The sequence below is a fragment of the Opisthocomus hoazin genome, chromosome 11, assembly GCF_030867145.1.
Source record: "Opisthocomus hoazin isolate bOpiHoa1 chromosome 11, bOpiHoa1.hap1, whole genome shotgun sequence".
Classification (NCBI taxonomy): Eukaryota; Metazoa; Chordata; class Aves; order Opisthocomiformes; family Opisthocomidae; genus Opisthocomus; species Opisthocomus hoazin.
Window position 1 is genome coordinate 21013618 of NC_134424.1, and position 21835 is coordinate 21035452.

A 21835-nucleotide genomic window follows, 5' to 3' on the forward strand; every position below is an offset into this window, starting at 1 on the left:
CGTGGAAAGGTTATTTTTCAGCTACAAGTAGTCAGAAGTAGCAGCTATCTCATAATATGCTACTCTACAGCAATTCCAACAATGGGGGGGCCCTTCTTGTCAGATGTACTGAACTACTAAACTGAAAGGTGGTTTAGTAACTTCTCAGACAAATTAAAAACATTTTCAGTAAGTATATAATGCTTTTTGAAATAATTTCCTCATGGGATCTTACCTTTCTGGATTTTGCTAGGGCATATATGTGCAATAACATTAATTGAAAGAACAGAGGTAACCATTAGCAACAGTGTGTTCCTGGAATGTAGGTAGCGAAAGGTCATAGTATGCTGTCTAGTGGCTTGCTAAGGATATTATTTTGTGCATACTTAAAGTACGCTGAAATTTTTCTGTGGCTCTGTTATCTCTTCTGCATGCTGTCCATGTTTATTTGTTTTTATCCACATTTACATTTGGATTCAAGTTAAAATGTAAGCTTACAATAGGCTTACAATAATTAGTTCTATAAGCTGTAACTAGAATAAATCTACACGGTAGTAATAATGTCATGATTTTGTTCAGTCTAGTTGTAAATACCCTTGTGACCAAACATCAGCATTTCTGATAGCGAATGGGAAGCATACAGAATACCACCCTTTGGATATACGTGCTATCATTCCATTTAAATTTATCTTAAAAGTCTTACTTTAATAACATTTAGTCAACCTATATATGTGTGACTAGAGGTTCACTATGAAACTGTCATAGCGTGTCCTTGGGTGTGAGACATATTACAAATCCACTCTGGTTTGAATTCAGTATTCTATTTACAAGTGAAATATCCTGTGTAAAATTAATAGTTTGCTACTACTGAATTAAAAAACTTACTCTTGTTTGAGTTAACATTTGCATTCCAAATCAACCCTAATACCAATGGAGCTAATTTCCCTCAATATTCTGTTCAAGATGCTCAAATGCCACCAGTCCCCTGGCTTCCTTCCCAGGTTATTGACCAGTTCAAGAAACTGAACTACTGTGCATTTTTAAAGAACAAAACAAAAAACCCAAACAACAGCAACAACAAAAAAAAACAACACAGTACTAACAATAAATCTATTCAAACTCTATCAATTTCTATTTTCAGTGAGACCCAAAAGTAGTTAATGATTTGTATCTTGAGATCTCTGTGCAAGACAAATCTTTTTTACAGCAAAGTTTCACATAGTCTTGAGTTGTTGGCAGCAAACTCAGCAGACTGGTGCTATTACGTTCTGTAGTAATTCAAGTGGCTGCCTACCGCTACCTCCAGTTTGTTGTACTGGCAGCTACTGTGGTCCTCTAGGTTCTTGGGCTTTTTTCTGTCCGGATTGTTGTTGATTTTTTTTTTTTTTTCCTAAATTTCTTTAAATGTGTGAAGATTTATGGAAATTTTCGTTTATTAAGATAACATTAGATAACTTTCCTGAACCCAGTATCTTTTCCCCTAAATGCCCTGCAAGTTAGATGAGTTAGGAATATTTTTTTTGAAGGTAAGTACATTCAGGCTGTCTGTTAAGATGTTTCTCCTCATTTAATTTTGGGGGATTTTATTTAAAGATCCTCAGCTTTAATAAGTCTTGATATATACATATAAGCAAATAATTTTTCAGAGGTTTTTTTCTTCACTCAAGTATGAACCAAACCAGCTGAAGTGAAAATGAACTCTTCAGCTTCTATCTGTATTGTTAACAGTGCTTTTGAGGAAACAGACATGTGTGATTCCTTTGGGAAAGAGTACAGAAGACAAGAAGCAAAATCTAGGGGCCGGTTACTGGATTTGACGGATTTTTTTATAGTATGTGTGGCATATAGTGGCACCTTGGCTAAGTCGTATGGCCACTGGCATTCTAATCCCACCTGGGGTATTCAGATTTGACAATTGAAAAGTTTTATCACAAAGAAATGTCTTGAACTCGTCTCTTAACTTAGGTTTTTGATTCTTGATCATTTAGTTATATGAATTAGCTTTCTCAATTATCTCCGGTGGCTTCCCTGAGACTGTGAGGCTGATGTAGTTATCGAACTAGGTTGCCTTGTACTCAGTAAATGACTATTTTTCGTTTTTACTTTTAATGTCACCTGATAATTAGAATAGAAAACGGCTATGAGTTTGTAGTTTGCCTCAGGATCCTACTGTCTTATTTTTCAAGACCGTGTAGTTTATACCAGGAGATGCTTAGGGTGACACTGAATAATTTCACTTACAATGACTGTGAGGTGTTTGCAACCTCTTCCCATTGCAACTGGCATAAATTATGCAATGTGCATAAATTACTCCCTTCTGCTCTGCTTTGCAATCACAAGTGATAAAACAACCTTCGCAGATTTGTCTGTTCCTGGGTATCTCACTATAGAACTTCTCTTTTTCAAATGCTTGATATTTCAAGACAGAGTATCACTTTAAAGGCTGATTTTACTACTCTTGTTCTTTCTCTGTCCTTCCCTGCATAAAGAGATGAGGAGAACAAGGTAGTGTAGGGGACTTGCAGTGGTAAGAGAGGAAGAGGAAGACGTAATGAAAGCTGCACTGTCTCTTTTTTTGTCATCTGTGCAATTTATGCAAGGTCATGGCAGCTTTTACGTAGAAGCTGAACCACTGAGGAGCAAGCAGCTGTGATCAGCTCTGTCTTCTGACCCCTGAATATATCAAACTCGCTTCTGGGATGCATGGGAGAATCGTCCTTTTAAAACTCTCCCTCTTTTTGTTTTGTTTGAGTTGAATAATAAGAAGAGCAGATATGAGGTTATCTACAGTCAGACTGAACTGAGGCTTTGTGAGAAGAATTTAATGTTCTCTATGCCTTCTCCTTTCAAAATCTGTGTCTGCTGCTGCTGTTTCAGATGGTTTCAGCAGGAGAGCCTAAGGCCCTGGCATTAGGGAGAGCTGTGTTGTGCATGCTGAGGAAATAACTGCTAGCCTCTGAGCAAGACTTTTTCTTCCTTGGATCTATTCTTTGCGTACAATGTATGTTATAGTTTAATTATATGTGCTGGACTTGTAGCTGCTTACTTTCTAAGGGAAACACTAAACCTTTTATCTGCTTGAACAAAGAAAATACAAAACAATTTACAGCACTTCAGCGTATTTAAATGTTATGGTGCTAACAGTTCAAGTCGATTGGTACCATGTGTGTTTTTTAAAATGTGAGCAGCAGGGCTGTTTGTGTTGGGCCATTAATTTGCCATTTACTTTCTATGAAATTCCATGCAAAAGAATCAGGCCAAGATTTTTGGGTGGGTAAGGTAGGTGTCTGCTATTTGAGAATTCTCACAGAGCATTCAGAAGAGACTGAGTATTGACTTTGTGCAGGTGGCTTCCAGAAACTGATTGCTTTTAAAAATCCTCATCTTGAATCTTTACTGAGAATTGTATTTTTAAGACAAAGTTGTCTTTTGGTGTGTGAAACTGAGAGAGAGAGAGAGATAGAGTAATAACATTTATTTATTAAGAAGTTGTTATGTAGTTAGGGAGGAACAGTGTAGTAATTCAAGTGACTGGCTGCTGAAATGGATTCCTTTGACAATTGGATGTGGATTATGGTGCGAGTCTAAAGCAGTTCTGCAAGCTCTGTTTGAGCCCAGGTATGTCAATGTATCAGTCTTACTTCCATCATGCTCACTGTTTTGCAGTGTGGTAGCAAATTATTATTGTGGAATTATTATTGAGAGCTTTCCATGTCTTTTTTTTTCCCTCAGCATGCAGTTGTGCAACCACGCTACAAGACAGCTGAATAAAGATGGATATCTCAGTTGCCACATTCATGGGTCTGAAACTTGAGGAGTGATTGTAGCTCTAGACGTAACTGTTGGCAGGATGTGTGTATTGAGAGGAACCGTGAGACTGGGCAGGTGGCATTCATGGGAATTAGTGACTGCTGTGGTGCAGTTCATCATCCATACAGGTGTGCACAAGTCTTCAAGTGAGGAATCTTCAGGTTACTAGCCTCTCTTAAATAAATTTACCAATCCTCCAGGAGCAATTCCTGTTGCTGGGGGTTTGTCCTATAGCAGGTTTTGTCATGAAGTTTATACCTACGTGATACAACAGAGTCTAGTGCAGAGGTCTGAACTGTCTAGCTCATGTACCAAAGTAGCACAGCTATATCGATGGTAGATGTGTTACAGGAAAGTAACTACTTGTAATAATTAGCCCAGGCAGAGTGCTGTGTTAGCATGGCTCTGCAGCATCTGGTAGCTAAATAAGCTTACAGATTTCTCCATAGCACTGATGTGTGTTAATACAGCCATCTTACATTTTTTTCACACCTCCCCATTTTGGAAAAGAAATGCTACGTGTGTTTAGGTGCACATGTACATAAATGTCATCCAAATAGCCAGAAAAAAAAATCGGTTTGATTGAAACATAAGGAAATTTGATCAGTATTAGTTTTCAGTGAAAATAAAGCTAAGTGGAAAAAAGTTTCCATTTTACAATTACTGTGCCCCAAAGAAAAACCATTTGTTCCATTCATTTTTGATTGTATGTTCTCCTGGTTTAGTTTTTTTTCATCTTAAATGCCACTGGATAATAAACATTAGAACCTTTCTAAGCAAAGCAACAATTAAAATTCTTCAGGTTGCCCCTGATTGTCTTATGGCTGTCTCTCACTTAGGCTGATTGTGAAGTCCAGACTGAACTTGCACCAGTCACTTTCCAACCTGCATCTTTAAGTCAGTATGCTAACACCTCTCAAAAAAAAACACATCATTTGCAGCTGTAAACGGGAAATTCTAGGTAATGTATGTGTCATTGCAGAAAGACTGGATATGTACAGCCTCACAACAAAACTATGCGATTTGTATATTGCTGGTATATACCGTGTGGATGTGCTGACTGTGCATTATCTTATGTGCCAACAGGCTGATAATACGCTGCTTTCTTTTCATAGGGTTGTAAAAGGTCAGAGTGTTTACAACAATGTTTTCTTGATATTAGCAGCTGCATTTGTCAAAGGTGTTCCTTTTTAATCCTGGCAGAGCAGAAAGCTTGCTGGTGGGTTAAGATTGTTGGTCTGGTAGGCTCTGCACGGAAATGCTGGTGCCCAAATGAGGAACATTAAGACATTTATTGGCTAGTTCTTTTCCATGACAGTATTTTATAGTTTGAGGCTTTTTAGTGCATTTATGAAATGCTTTTTTGTTAAAAAGAAACCTTTTAGTAATTGCCATCAGAATAGGTCTCTTTGCATATACCTGTTCTTTGCTTTGTCATCAGGTTTCTGTGGTGGACTATTCACTCTTAATGTGTCTTTCAACATGGTTATCCACAGCCTGTTGTCAGTACACGCTCGTTGGCCTTTTATTGCCTACCCCTGTTTAATCAGATTGTACCACTTTTTGTCTTGGTCCTCTTGCAAGTAACACTGTAAAATTCAAGGTGAGCTAAGAATTCAAGGATTTCTTTTGCTTTTTGAATGAGAATTAGTAAACAGGATGAACATCATCTTAAGTCAAATTTCACTGAAATCATCTGTCAAATTGCTTAGAAGACCTTGAATTTTGAGTATTTCGTCAAACATTCTGTATAATTACAGCTCAGTGATAGTATTTTCAATTTTATACTGTAGATATAAATATGTGCTTCCCCTTCTTGATTAAAAAATATCCTTTATTAAAAGCTACCTCTCTTTATTTTTGAATGCATGTTGATTCAGTTCTTTAGGTTCTTTCCAGGCCTTCGCTAGCTGAGAGTGTTCCATGCTAGATGACTCCTCTTCCTAACTAGATGATGGCAGAAGTTTTGCAGAATAAAGCTAGTTACTGGGTGAGGAGGAAATGTGGATGAGGTGGTAATAATTTAACATTTAAGCACATAACTCTTTCTATTATAAAAAGTTTGTGTAACCATCCTCCTCCTTCCCACCCCTTACCTCCCACCCCCCTTTTTTTTTTTTTTTTTTTTTAAAGTGGAAGAATCTTCTACCTCTATATTCACTGGAAAATAAGATGACAAAACCCAGGCTTTAGCTTTGGGGTTTTTTTTTGTGATTATTCTTTAACCTGTTATACTTTGTCCTGCCTAAAGTTTTAGTACATACATTGTAAATGGCTGCACCCCAGGGCTGCAGCAGGAACAGCAACTGCAGCTCTTGAAATGTGTGAAAGACTGAATAGGTTCTGCAGCATCTGTGTGGCCATCTGAAAGGCTTGGTGATGGTTAGATATTTTTTTTTTTTTTTATTTTCCCACCATATCACCAGCTGTTGATGTCTCCATCCTCCTACTCCATTAGAGGCAGGTGAAGGAACTTCTCTTCCTCCTCAACATACTGCTGGTGAAAGCAGAAAGACTCCTACCTAGGTAGCCCCAACGTGTATTTATTTTAGGCATGGCCTTGAATTATGTGATCATACTTTATACTCCCTGAATTGATCGCCTTGGCCAATGACTGAATCAAATGCAGAAGGAAGAATTATTTCATAGGGGTAATTGTAGGTTGGACTTTAATACTCAACTCTAACCTAAATATGTTTTATTGTAATTAATTACATTATCTGTATAACTATATGCACATTAATTATATATATAATACAGTGATTATTACTATAGGGCTTCTAACTGTATCAGAGTACTTGTGAAATTCAGTTAATTTGTTTTCCTTCACAGTGTCCCTCAGAGGAAGGATAGTGTGAGTCGAGGGTCTCTGAGGGTGTGTAGGTAACATGTGATACAGGTTTCAGGGAAAACTTTGCTCAGGATAAATTACGAAAGGTTGCATGTTGGAAATTTTTATGTGAATGTGCATATGTGTGCCAACAGGTGGGCATCTGCATTTGTGGAAACACACATGGAATGAGGCATGACCAGGCCCTGTAGAGATTTGATTGAGCTGATGAAAAGCATGAATGACTGACATAAATTATTCTATGTATATAGTTAGCAAATGACTAATTGCTTGCTCTAAGCTGTTTGAAAATGATGTTTCCAGATGTCTGAGTGTATAAAATTTAAATCCATATCAACTTCTGACCTCACTTATCAGTTAAATCATACTTCTGTTGTTCTGGAAAATAGAGATTCCTGAAAAAAAGCCTTTTAATTATCTATAGGATTTCTTTCAAGCTTAAAAGCAATTGAAAAATCTCAAGAGAATTCATGAAATCATTGAGCATTTCTGGAATAAATTTTTGCTCTTGCTTTTAACTCCTTCATCCATACAACCAGAAGCCCCCATGTTTTATTTACAGGCTGGTAAATAATTTACATTTTGTTTAAGCTGAGTGTTTATGTAAAGTAAAAACAGAAAGGCATAAAAGGACTGTGCATCTCCCACATAAGAGCATCATTCTTACATAAAAAAACCCCTTGTTCTCGTGAATAAAATGCTAGCCCAGATTTCAGGAAACTAGCATTGAAGCCTGGTTCTGCAGGGTTTCCTGTGTGAATTCTAGCAATTCACTTAATTTTTCTGTTTCCCAGATTCTTGTTTAAAAATAAACAAACAACTCTTCACTCTATCTTGTTTACTGACTTAGTAAATACTTTGGCCCCAGCCTGTGGGCTGTGAGCGTTGTTCCTAAAATATATAAGGACTTATGTTTTCAGAACTGAGTAGCCAGTATTTCAAATACACAATTTTTAAATAGTAAATGCAATACATATTTTTGCTGACCACTTTTCACAAACAAAGCTGTTTGGTTTTTTAAATATTAACATTTTAAAGTTAGCATTTCCTAAATAAAATTCATCTGGAAAATGTCACGATGCTTGACAGTTTCAAAAATAAATGTTTTAAAATTGTAGTTTCAATTAGAAAAGGATATTTATGAGAAGGAATGTTGCAAGGTAAAAATAAAGGTTAGATTTTTTTTCTGAAAAAAAACAGTAAAATTGAGAAAACATTTATTATTATGTGCTTTATTTTGGGCTTATATGTGTCAGTTATTAATTTAAAGAATTACAGAGGTTTTTCTTTGACTTCCTTTATACAAACCTATTTTTAAATCGTTTCTATTTTGTCACTGACCTGGAAAAATTAATCATTTGTTCGTTTTTAACCAGATATAAAATCCACTGAGAATATTATATTTTGACCTTTTGTCTCTGCTGTCTTGGCATGGTGCATTTTCAGTAGGCAGTAACTAGGAGTCCGCTTGGTTGGAGTTAATTTAGTTGTAGCCCAGTGTTTTATATGTGGTGCTGTTTTGCTTCAATATTATTATTTTTTTTTCCTTTCATTATTTTTCTTGGAAGACGAAGGGTGCTAGCTATATCTGACGGAATTGAACATATTGGGAATCTTCGCTGGGAGCTTGCACTGTGCCTGCTTGCGGCTTGGACTATCTGCTATTTTTGCATTTGGAAAGGAACAAAGTCTACTGGAAAGGTGAGGTTAAAATTCTGTGCATCGGGTGTATGACGACTCTCTTGTTCTCCAAACCTGTGTTGTCATTTATGTTTATTTAAATCAGAATGGTAGAATTTTGCATGAATCTTGCATTGATATAGGTAACTATACTTGCGGGTATTTGAGTTTTAAGACTAGGTAATTAAGAATCAGTCATACTTTGCATTGTTTTGTTCCTCTTCGTTTTTATCATTTGTTTTTTCCCTCATTCTGTTAGATCAGGCTGATCGGGTTTGGTTTGGTTAATTTAGCAGACTACACTACTGGCCAATCCTTGAACCCTGAAATCAGTACTGGGTTGTGTTGATTTCTGTGCATGGGGTATCCAAAATTTGAATTTTGTCCCAAACTGACAGAAGTTGGAACTGTCAGTGACACAAGTAAATTACACACATAAGCAGACACAATTAGAAACATAAGCAATCTACAACAAATGCAAATGTAACACCAAAAGCAGAAATAATGAAAAAACTCAGAGATGAAGATGGACATATTATGGGGAAAAGAAGAAAAACATCTAGTCCTTTTGTAACTTTCTGAGTGAGTGCCATTCCACACTGGACACCAAACAGAGAGGCACTACATCACAGCGTAAGCGAGTCGTGGGGTGGTGGAGAGGTTGCTCCTGGAGTGGTAACAGATGTAGTTCTGGGTAGAAAATATGATTAATCAACTAAACAGAGAGAGGAAAAGAGCCATAGTTATGGAGGAGTGTCTGGTTTCTCATGTTGGAATGAAAGAATACAAGGAAAAAAATTGGTGGATTGAAATGTTTTGTGCATTTAATTTTCAATTGTTTGTTACTTAGTTTGGAAGTGTGGTTGGATTTTTTTCTTTCTGTTTTAGTAGCCTACATTTATAAATCAAATATTTGAAATGTAGAGTATGTTGTTTTGTGGTATTTTTTTTTTAATTTATAAAACGTCAGAGTGAAATTTTCCAGTTTCCTCAACCACACACATCCTTCTTCCTATCAGAATTTTGGCTGAGACTGTTTGCTCGATTCTGTCATCAGAAGAACTATTGCTGACTGTGTCAGTCAATCTGGTACTGCATTTTTCTTCTAGAGTATTTGCACACGCAGATTTATGCAGCCCTACTTCTATCGAGTCACTGTGGGGGAAAAATGCTGAGAAATCTGTCAAGGGATACATATAAGCATATAAGTTTAGAGGAAAGAGGGAGGAAAAAAATCTAAAGAGAAAAATATAAAGAAGCAAAGGTGATATAAGGGGAACGACAAGATAAATGTCCATATGTCTTTGAAGCGTGCACTCCAGGGAGGGACAAAAGTGGTTTAGAGTTGTCTGAGGAGCTACAGCTGGTAGTGAAGAAATGAAACTGAGCAAAACTAATTTCTTTCTTCCATCAGAAAGAATGTCTGAAGATGGAGATCTATTCTACCATAGTATAATCTGACCCAAGGGTGGAGGAAAAAACATGTGCTGTGAATGCACATGTGTGCAAGGTTGTGCAAAACTGCACTGTACTTAAGAAAAATAGCATTGGTAGAAATTGTTTGCTGATAGGGAGATGTGTGAGTGATTTTTTGGAAAGGATATATTTTACATTTCTGCATTTTGGTGGTTTACATTCAAATTTTTTTTGTTCTTCAGATACATATCACATGAGATTCCTTCAGCTTATACAATTTCCCCAGAAACAGATCTTGTGTTTTGGAAGTAATTGAAGTGAAACAGACCTGTGTGACCTCAGTTTACTGATAGGTGGAATAAATCTTATTTGATTTTATTTTAGTGTGATTTTGATAACCACCTTTCTGATGAGAGTAGTTGAGACAACCTGAGACACGTGTTGCCTACTTGAAATGGGATGATAAGGTTTTCAACTAAGCAGAAGTAACTGGCAGCCTTGCAACAGAGTACAAAGATGATGGAATTAATACTCAATATTCAGCTTTATAGGTCTCAAGCTTAAAAAAAAATAGATCGGGGGCCTGTAAGAAGTAGTTTCATCATATATTTACACTATTTAGATCAGTTTACCAGAGAGCAGTTCTGTTTCCAAAATCATGAAGAAGCAGACTTGTAGATTCTTGTGTTTCTCAGGAGGCACTGTGGTATTCAGAAGGTTGCCTATGCAGAGGATCCCTTGCTTCTCAAGAATCGTGCAGTAAGGATCTTTCATAGACAATATTGACAATTTCTTTTTCCAGTTCTGGTCTTGTAATTAGTAAGGAAAGCTTTTTACTAGATGAATGTATGACATTGCAGTTGGTTTCCGATGATACCTTTTTTCCTGGATGTAAGTTCACTTTTTAGATGTATTGAAGAATTTTAATATTATTACACTTGCCACTTATTACAGCCAAAGTCACTGTAAATCTGTGCCATCTTGCTGCCTTCACAGACCAGCTAAACAAAGCCATAGGAGTCAGGTGTTGGTGATGCTACAAAGGAGTTAAATGCTCTGAATATGGACAACAGAGCAGTCTTCTGGGCTGCAGTTTCCATTTCTGATATATTTGAATTTCAAAAGCTCATATTTAAGTTCATCCAATCATAGTCCTTCACACTAGATTGAATTTATTACACGTTCATTTCCAGGAAGCATTTAAAATTGACTTCTAGATTTTTATGGTAATATTAAAAATGGTTTTAGGCTAGGCTGTTAAATTCACTATATACTTTAATTGGATTGAATAATTTCAATGAAGTAACACACTTATTCAAAGCAGAAAACTTCTTAAAGTTTTACCACCTTTGGAAACATTTTCATAGAAAGGTGTGTGTGGGACAGAATAACTAGAGAGAAGGAGGACAGGGGAAACGGAAAGACAAAAAGGAGAAGGGGAGAGAGAGAGAGACTTACCATCTTCATGCATCTGAGTTCTGTGAAATATTCAAGAGGTTGGTTTACTTTTCTACTCTGCATCCTAATGTGTGGTAAAAAAAACCCCAAATACCCAACTTTAAAAGCTGTCATAAGCTAAAACCACCATTCTTCAGCTAGCACTACCACAGTACTCATCTACTCAGATTACGAATATTTAATATTTCAAGATATTTAAACTTTATGTTAGATTTAATACATTAATTCCAAGTGAAGTGCTTGTGACACTGTTAATGAGATGTTTTAAACTTTCCATTACTGTTCTTGAAAGTCATCACTTGCTCACAAAACATCTTATTTTTTCCATTCCACAGATATGTAGTATCAAAATAATTTCAGGTGGTTCTGGCAGCTTTCAGGAGAAACATATTCGTGCCTTTTCTGAAGTTCTTGCCAGTAACTATTTGATCTTAGATCTGAAATTCTTCGTATGCTAGCTTTCACATTTAAGAACTTGGCGTGTATACTAAATGCAGGGTCTTTGAATGAGAAACTCAAAAGGAGAAAAACATGACAATGCAATGTTATCATGATCTTCTAAGTATATTGCGACTCGTTGAGCTTGATAATACATGATGTCCATTTTATGCAGAAGTATTTTTAATAGCTAGCATCAAATGCTTCCAAAGATGAGGTGAGAACTATGTAGAAGGCTGAAGAAAGTTAATTTTCTAAACATTTAAAGGATCATAAACATAAAAGATCATTGATCATTAGGCCTTGGTTTAGTTTCTTAATTCTCAAAAATATTTTTGAATGCTAATTATGACAATGCTGAGTATTTCTTTAATGTAGATACCTACATAGTTGCTGAGTCTTGCTGATTTTTGATCTTCATATAGTACTCATGAAATCTTCAGGTACCAGGGAGCCATTTCTTTTATGGATCTTGACTATCCATTTATTAATTTGACTAAATGTCCTTTAAACTTTGAGAAAGGGACACCAGAAGTTCCTAATCTATTTTTTCTAAATTGCTGGCTGAAGGAAGTAATCCTAATAGTTTCACTTTTTCTTTCTCTTTTTATTAGTGAGAGGGTGGGAGTTTCTTTAGATAGTGATCACTCCTCTGAGCTCATAGTGCCCCATTACTTGTAGTAACTGCTGCACAATTCCTTTTGGAGTGAGGAGGCTGGTAGACTTAGAGTTATATAAAAGCTTTATGGTAGTCTCTTACTCATCAGTCTGTTCCTTTTCTGTTCAAGCATCTTGCTTACTTTTTGAATGCATCAACACATCCCTGTCTGGCATTGATATTGTTAGTTTGGAATCCTGTCATGTGCATAGATTTATAGAATCACAAAACTGTTCAGGTTGGAAGGGATCTTGGGAAGTCTCTTGTCCAGCCTCTTGGTCAATAAGGGTCAACACTGAACTTGGAGCAGTTTTCCAAGTGCTTTGACTGGCTGCATCTTAAAAACCTCCAAGGACAGAGATTTCACATGTCTTGGGACAACCTATTCCAATGCTTAATTGTCCTTGTCATATGAGTCATTTATTAAATTCCTTTTTTTCCTACATTTAGGTTCATTCCAATATTTAATTTTGTTAATAGATTATCTATTTTTTTTCTTAGCTTGTTATATGTCTGTCGTCCGCTCCTGACTAAAACACATTTCTGTATCATCTGTATTACTATGTAGCATGGGTTTGAGTGCCTGCAATTATTCTTGCACACAAAATTACTTAGAATCATACAATGCTTTGGGTTGGAAGGAACCTTTAGAGGCCATCTAGCCCAAACCCCCTCCAGGGAGCAGGGACATCAACTGGATCAGGTTGCTCAGAGCCCCGTCCAACCTGGCCTGGAGTGTTTCCAGGGATGGGGCCTACACTACTTCTCTGGGCAACCTGTGCCAGGGTTTCTCCACTCTTACTGTAAAAAATTTCTTCCTTATATCCAGTCTAAATCTACCTTCCAGAATCCTGGGGGGGTCTCACCAGAGCGGAGTAGAGGGGCAGAATCCCCTCCCTCAACCTGCTGGCCACGCTGCTTTTAATGCAGCTCAGGATATGGTTGGCTTTGTGCTGCAAACGCACATCAGTAGCTAATGTCCAGCTTTTCATCCACCACTACCCCCAAGTCCTTCTCTGCAGGGCTGCTTTCAATCGCTTCATCCCCCAGCCTGGATTAATGTCAGGGGTTGCCCTGACCCAGGTGCAGCATCTTGTACTTGGCCTTGTACAATCTCATGAGGTTCACACAGGCCCACCTCTCTAGCTTGTCCAGGTCCCTCTGGATGGCATCCTGTCCTTCTGGTGTGTCTGCTGCACCACTCAGCTTGGTGTCATCCGCAGACTTGCTGAGAGTGCACTAGATCTTGCTATGTCATTGATGAAAATATTAAACAGCACTGGTCCCAGTACAGACCCCTGAGGGACACCACTTGTCACCGGTGTCCATTTGGACATCAAGCGATTGACCACTACCCTCTGGCTGCAACCTTCCAACCAATTCCTTATCTACCAAACAGTCCACCCTTCAAATCTGTGTCTCCCCAATTTAGAGAGAAGGATGTTGTGGAGGACCATGTCAAACGCCCTGCGAAACTCCAGACAGATGATATCCGTTGCTTTTCCCTTGTCCACAGATCTAGTCACTCTATCATAGAAAGCCACTAGGTTGGTCAGGCAGGACTTGCCCTTGGTGAAGCCATGCTGGCTGTCTCGAATCGCCTCCCTGTCCTCCATGTGCCTTAGCATGGCTTCTGGGAGGATCTGTTCCATGATCTTCCCAGGCACAGAGGTGAGGCTGACAGGTTGGTAGTTCCCAGAGTCCTTCTTTCTACTCTTTTGAAAAATGGGTGCAATATTTCCCTTTTTCCAGTCACCAGGGGCTTCCCCTGACTGCCACGACTTTTCAAATATCATGGAGAATGGCTTGGCAACTACATCAGCCAATTCCCTCAGGACTCTGGGATGCATCTCATCAAGTCCCGTAGACTTATGAATGTTCATGTTCCTCAGGTGGTCATGAACCCCATCTTCTCTTACAGTGGGAGGGGCTTTACCCCTCTGTTCCTCATTGTGTGGTCCATCAGCTCGGGAGGGGTGAGGAGAGAGGTTGCCAGTGAAGACTGAGGCAAAAAAAGCTGTTGAGTTCCTCAGCCTTTTCCTTGTCTGTTGATACGAGATTGCCATTCTTGTTCACGGGGTTGGGTACGCTTTCTTTAACCTTCCTTTTCTGGTTGACATACCTGTAGAAGCCTTTCTTACTGTTCTTTGCATCCCTTGCCAAATTCAGCTCCAGCTGTGCCTTGGCCTTCCTGACCCCCTCCCTACAAATTCAGGCAGCGTCCCTGTACTTTTCCCAGGATGTCTGTCCCTGCTTCCCCTGCCTGTGCGGTTCCCACTTGCTCTTTAGTTGGACCAGCATGTCTTGACTTTTTCCTTTCTTGCCTGATTTCTTACGCCTGGGGACTGAGAGCTCTTGCACCCTATGGAAAGTGTCCTTAAAGATCTGCCAGCTCTGTTCTGCTTCTCCATCCCCAAGGACCATTTGCCAGGGGGTCCTACTGACTAACTCCTTGAAGAGCTGGAAGTTTGCTTTCCTAAAATTTAGGGTCCTGACTATACTCCTTGCCTTTCCCATATCCCTCAGGACTGTGAACTCCACCAGTGCATCATCACTGCAGCCCAGGCTGCCTCCAATCTTGACATCACTGATGAGCTCACTTGCATTGGTGGCCATCAAGTCCAGTATTGCATCCCCTCGGGTAGAGCTGTCTATTACCTGGCTTAAAAAGTTATTCTCAATGCGTTCTAGGAATCTCCTAGATGGCGTACAGCTCGCCATGCTACTTTTCCAGCAGATTTCAGGATGGCTGAAGTCCCCCAGTAGCATGAGAGACTGAGCACAAAGCTTCCTGGAGCTGGAGGAAGAAGGCTGCGTCAGTAGCCACCCCTTGATCCAGCAGCCTGTAGTAGTCACCAGCCACAAGGCTCCTTTTGTTGCCTCCATCTCTGATTCTTACACGTAAGCTTTCGACGTGCTTGTGGCTATTCTTCAGGGACAGATCTTCACACTGTATTGATTTCTTAATGTAGAGGGCAATGCCTCCACCCCTCTTTCCTTGCCTGTCTCTTCTGAACAGCCTATAGCCGTCGATAGCCACACTCCAGTCATGGGATTCATGCCACCAAGTTTCAGTAATGGCAATCAGGTCATAGCTTTCTAGCAGCAGACTTGAAAATACTTCTATATTAATAATCTAATAGGTGGATTTTTTTTTTTCTTCTTGAATCTTTCTTTCCTAGTCAGCATCCCTGGCCTATTCATGAATGGGAGCGGCCCCTAATCAGCACACAGTATGTCACGCAGCCATGGGACAGCTGATCAAACTTGCTCATGTCTCTGTAATATCATTGCATGATGTGCTTCTGTTCTCTGTGCTGTGTAGAAGAGCACTACTTCTGCCCACTCTGTAGATGAGGAAAGGTTGAATCCAAAGTGTTAAAAAGCAACTCACAGTCTTACTATCAGTTTCAAGTATGGATACTACAACATGTTACCACACCACCAGCTTTGCATTTTGAAGTATGATATGTTATGTTTGAAACCAAGCCACAAAGAGAAAAGTGAAATTCCTTGTAAAAGGGAAACTAATACAATAATGTCTAATAGATTTGGATCCAAAGGCTGGTTTAGGCGCAGTGAGTATTTGATGTGTAATAAATGCCATAAGCTGCCCTTGTCTATATGCAATATCTTTCGCGTTTCTTGGAAAATCAAGTGAAGACCCTTTGTGTCTTATTGCAAAGAGTTGGACCTAATGCAAAGTCTGCTGAAGACTTCAGCAGGTCTGCCAAAGGATATTATAGATAAACGTCGCCAACAGGACAGCTTCCATCTTACAGAATATTCGTAACGTATATTATTGACATATGAATTTGTACCCCAAACCATTTTCTTTGCTTTGCCATGTATTCTATGGCAATAGGATATGTTATTAAATAATGGCTTGGTTACTAAAGCAGGCAAGAGAAAAAAAACTTACGTTCCTTACAAAATACTAAACTGCATTCCAATTTACAGTGCATTCTGACTGGCTCTCTGAAACCTTTCCATAACAAAATTTGGAGAACACCAATAAGTTGTAATTATTTCTGATATATTTTATCTAGGTAACACTAATTTGAAAAAAACACATCTAGCTAGTTGGAGGAAAATTGCTTTTGGTCTGTGAAACCTTTAGTAAACAAAAAATGTATTAATGTCTGTTGTAAAATTGTAGGTTTTGTCAATTTATGACTCAACAAAAAGTCAGCGTTTTCTGATATGAAGTGTTAAAACAATATTGTTGTGTACCTCCAAGATTTTCATGTTATTTAGTGTTAGAATATCACACTGCTTGTACAACCACTAAGACCAAGTCTCATATATTTTTAGGGTCTTTTTGAATGAGTTCTTACTAGTATCATAAAGACTATACTTCTATTCTTTTGCCAGAGCCAAACCCACATAGTTCTCCCACACTGTTTTGTACTTCTTTATTAGCCACTGGCTGATATGTGATGAGAAATCCTTCTCACATTGTTTCAGAGGGACAAAGCTCGTGAGAGTCCATTCTTCAGATTATCCTGAACTAATTTATGTATCAGAGATGGGCTTCAGTAATCACTAAATATTATTCTGTCTGATTCTGACTTCTGATCTTAGAGTGTGTTAACTTTATGCTGTCTCTCCATTTCGTATACTTTAAAATTACAACAGAAGGAGAGGCTAATGAAAATAGAGGGTGATGCTGAAAGGTAAGGTGAGGAGTGTTGTCCTGACTTGACACAGGAATATGCAGAAAGCATCAACTCTTTCACAGGTATCAAGTGTCTTATGAAACAATCCTATTATCCATTGCATTTCTAAAAAGGATACTGTTTGGTTAAGAAAATAATTTGTAGTTCATCACTGTAAGCTATTATAAATGACCTTGCAAGCTTTCTTGGTGATGCAGTTATTGTACATAAACATGAAAGTATGAAGCACTCTTAATTTTTTTACTTGTCACTTTCATTATTCATTCAAGTATTTCACTTTCTGCCATGACATCACTGGAAAAGTGATAAACACCTTAGCAAAGCAGAGAACTTTCTTTTCTCGAAGGGGCAGCAGTACTGTTTTACTTACCGCAAGTATGCAGGATATTGGGTTGAGTATGTGTAAGTGATGGCATAATTTGTGATTTTATGTGTTATCTGTGTATGTGCGTAGTATCTTAATCTGTAATGTTCTCCATAGTTCTTTTCTGCTAAATGGTTCTGATGGGAGCCTGTCTCACTCTAAGTGTTGTCTTTGGCAAACTTGGTTAGATTCTATAGACTCCTAGATTTTTCCTGGTTTCAGTATTTTATTGAAGCTTTACGTGCAGAGCTTAGACAAGAGTCTCGTAAAGGCAGCCAAGTGCATTTTATGGCCGTGATCAATATAAGGGTCTTAAGTGGGACTTTGTGAAATTAATTTTGTAACTGCATGGCTGTTGTCCTTTCCAATGCTGCACTGTTCCTTACTTCTTAATTAGTTCCACTGATCAGTTTGATTTGCTGAGCTGAATGCAGTCAAGGGCTGTTTAAGTGTAAATTGTCAAGAAATGTTATGGAAGTCTATATTCTATGTGTTGAAAGCCCAGAGATAAGAGAAAACAGTAAGGTACAGCCTATTTGACCAGGGCATAGTGACATAGACCTATTAACAATAAGAGAAGAATGGCTTAGTAAGTAGTTTTGACATTGTTGTTGATCTGTGAACGTGATAGGCCGGAAACAATCACTGAAAACTGTAAGACCATTTATAATGAATAAAGAAGATGGCCAATGATATATGCTAAAATATACTTAATTAGCATCTACATTTTAGCAAGGTTTAACTAAAGGTGTGGGGCCCTGTCTTTTTCACTCTATAGTGCTTCCAAAGACCTGCTGTCCCAGGCTGCAATTCTGATAGGCCTGAACAGTTCAATACAAAATAGACATCTGAGTTGTTGAGGATTTATTCCAACAAATCAAACTCCTTGCTATGCATTGCTAGAAAAAAAAAATGAGGCTGCAACTGTACTTAGATATTGGCTAAATTTTATTTTTCATTTTTCTGTTGAGGAAACCCCCACAATTTGTGTAAACAGCTTAAAATGCAAAATGTAAGCTGTCAGGCTCTGGCTGGCTGGGTGTAGTGTCATCTCTCACTATTCAACTCTCTAATTCAACTCTCTAATTCCCCCCTTACCTCTGTTTTGGTCCCTCCTCCACCTGGATTTGCAGTGCTTGGAAGTATAGGATGATTTATGGATGTTTCACTGTTCATCTCCCCGGATGACTTCATTACCCAGGCTGGAGACAACCGAGGGCATACTAATAGTAAATAATTTATCAACTCCCCCTATGACCTCCCACCCAGCTCCATACTTCTTTATATTTTGTGAATGATTTTTACGGTTCTCAGATAGTTGAGTTGTTTTTCAATTGTATGTGGCAGCTATTCAGAACTTCAAGGTTTGAAAGCTTTTCCCTTTTTTTCCAAGCCTTAGATTTTGCAGATCATGTGCCAAGGCCGTCGCTGTTAGAATGTATCCCCATGGCAAAAGACTGACCCCACAGAGCTTCCCACCACAGTAAAGTCAGGGAGGGCCACTGGCTTGTGTGCTAGCCTGCGTATACTCCTTTAAACTGACCTGTTTAAATCACAGAATAGCGTGAGTTGGAAGGTTCCTTTAAAGGCCATCTAGTCTAACCCCCCTGCAATGACCAGGGACATCTTCAACTCAGTCAGGTTGCTCAGAGCCCCGTCCAACCTGACCTTGAGTGTTTCCAGGGAGGGGGCATCTACCACTCCTCTGGGCAACCTGTGCCAGTGCCTCACCACCCTCATAGTAAAGAATTTCTTCCTTGTATCTAGTCTAAATCTACCCTGGTATAGTTTAAAACCAATAGCACTTGTCCTATCGCTACAGGTCCTGCTAAAAAGTTTGTCCCCAGCTTTCTTGTAGGCCCCTTCAGTTACTGGAAGGCTGCCACAGGTCTCCCCGCAGCCTTCCCTTCTCCCAGCTGAACAGTCCCAGCTTCTCAGCCTTCCCTCACAGGAGAGGTGCTGCAGCCCTTGAATCATTTTTGTGGCCTCCTCTGGCCCCGCTCCAACAGCTCCAGGTCGTTCTTGTGCTGAGGGCTCCAGAGCTGGACACAGGACTTCTGGGGGGGTCTCACCAGAGCGGGGCAGAGTGGCAGAATCGCCTCCCTCACCCTGCTGCCCACGCTTCTCTTGATGTAGCCCAGGGCACGTTTGGCTTTTTGGCCTGCGAGCGCATATTGATGTCTCATGTCCAGCTCTTCATCCACTAGTACCCCCAGTTCCTTCTCTGCAGGGCTGCTCTCAATCCCTTCATCCCTCAGCCTGTATTGATATCGTTTCTTGCCCCAGCCAAGGTGCAGGACCCTGCATTTGGCCTGGTTCAAGAGGTTTGTATGCAGACCTCTTTTCTTCTGCTAGAGAGGGCCATGGGTTGATCTTCTTTCTCTGTCCTCAGAGAGGTCTCTGATCAGCCCCTCTGTAGCTCCCTTGCTTCTCTTGCATTGTGCACCTGTGTAAGGCCTGGTTTATCATCCCAGAGTGGTAGGTTTTTCAGCCTGCATGCAGGTCTGTGCTTGTTCTGGGGTAAACAACAGTGTACCCAGTTGGAATCTGGCTTTAGTGTCTTTGAAATAGTTTACCACACTACTGGCAGACCTCAATAGTGCTTATATTTCTGACTGTGGGTAATTTTATATTAATTGAGAGAGGACCCAGTTTTACACCTCTTACATCTCTTCCATAGCAGCTCATCTCTGTTGATGTCAGAGTGCCTTAATAATTTACAATTGTGCAAAAAGGACCGCTATATGGACCTAAATGAAGGAAAATAATTGAAAAGAGTGTATTGGTCTGGTTGAAAATAGGAGCACAAAGATAACTTGGTGTGTCAAGGCTAATGCATGAAATGGGTGGAAAAACTCCTAGGATTAGGATGTTCCTTTTTCTTGAGCTGGTTACCAGCAAGACACTGCAAGGTGTCCAGCATGCTTGAAGAACCCACATTCAGAGATGGGCGTTCATACCTTTTACCCATCACTTTCTCTGCCCTTCCATCAGGAGTTAAGCCTTGCTTGCCAGCAGTTAAGACTCAGTCACTAGTTCCAAAGAAAATTTATTTCTCAATAGCAGGCTATATAAAGGATTTAATGGATTCAATGAGGCAGAAAGAAAGAGTAAAAGGACAGAAGAAAAAAATAAAGAAGAAAGATGTGTGGAAAGAGGAAAAAAAAAAAAAAAAGAACTGGGGCCCATTGTAGGAGCTCAGGAAAAGGAACTAGGCAGCAATGATTGTATCTCCTGAAGTGTCTTTTGTTTTAGCCTAAAGTAACAGCAAAGAATAGCCCTTCATGGCAAGGCTTTAACACTCTGTCCAAGACTGATCTCTGTATTCAAAGGGGGAAAGTAGAACATTCATGAGATGCATGCAGAGTTCCTGCTATCCGCCTCCTCTGTGTGAGGTTTTAAAACAGCTACTGCGATATTTTTTTTCACTCTCCTGTGCACTGAGCGTTTAAGGACACCTCGGATTTGTTAAAAAAGGAGATTTTTTTTGCCCCTCTCAGTGGTTTTCCCAAACTTCTGTTTGGCAGCTGGGGAAAGTATGAAATAGTAAACTTAAATCAGAATCGTATATTCATGATTTCATTCCTTCCCAGCTGGACCTTAACAGCAGAGATTCGCTTCTGTATGAATACTTACTTAGACTGGATCTAAGCCCTGGTCCACAGCCCAAGCCAGTAAAAAGTGTGTGTCAGTGTACTGAAGGGCAGCGCAGGGCAACGTGCAGATGTGAGAGTTTTTGGGCAGAGAAGTCATCTGGTCTGTTAACTTAATGTATGAAAAAGCTGGTGGGGCAGAGGGTGGAAGGCCAGCTGTGATACTTACAGTGATAATGCAGTGACATTTGCTGAAAATTTAAAGGTGAAGCCAAAAGGCACAGATGAATATTGAGGCATCTTTGTAGGAGAAATGTATTGATTGGCTAAAGGTAACACATACTGGTTTATTTTTTCCATTGAGGCTACCAGGCACTTTTAACACATTATCAAAAATATATACACTGGCCTAATAAGAAAAGACTTTAGAAATGCAATATTTCAGTCATTTGTTCCTATATGACCTCCTCATACTTCATTGCTCCTTTCACAGAACCTGCCCTTCCTTACCAGCTGTCATATCCCACACCCCAAAAAATAATGTGAGCAATACCATACAGAAGAACATCAAACAGGAGCCAAAATATAAGTTGTTTGTTTTACTGGTATCATTGTTCATGCATGGATGTCAGGGCTAAAACATTATTCCTTCAGGTACATGACACACTGCTTGTATCAACTGCTGAGGTTTTATGAAGCTATGTTTCGCAAAAACGTTTGTGCGGTTGCCCATGTCCTAATCTCTTTATGTGTGTACAGAAACTGCTATAGATACTGCTTTTGTCAGATCTTAGTTTATGCATTTGGAATATTACTTGCACCTTTTCATCGGCAAGAGCATACAAGGTATCTCCTTGATCCCTCGACTTCAATACAGAAACATGAGAGTTGGTGTCCATTTATAGGACT

At 39.2% G+C, this 21835-nt stretch overlaps 1 protein-coding gene across 3 annotated transcripts in view; it reads left to right on the forward strand.

Annotated features, from left to right (window-relative positions):
- Nucleotides 1–21835, forward strand: part of SLC6A11 (solute carrier family 6 member 11) — a 109602-nt gene that overhangs the window by 20978 nt on the left and 66789 nt on the right. For all 3 annotated transcript variants that reach the window (XM_075432752.1, XM_075432750.1, XM_075432751.1), the window contains exon 6: nt 8209–8341. In XM_075432752.1, the coding sequence (XP_075288867.1) occupies nt 8209–8341 (133 nt within the window). The remainder of the gene's footprint in view (nt 1–8208; nt 8342–21835) is intronic.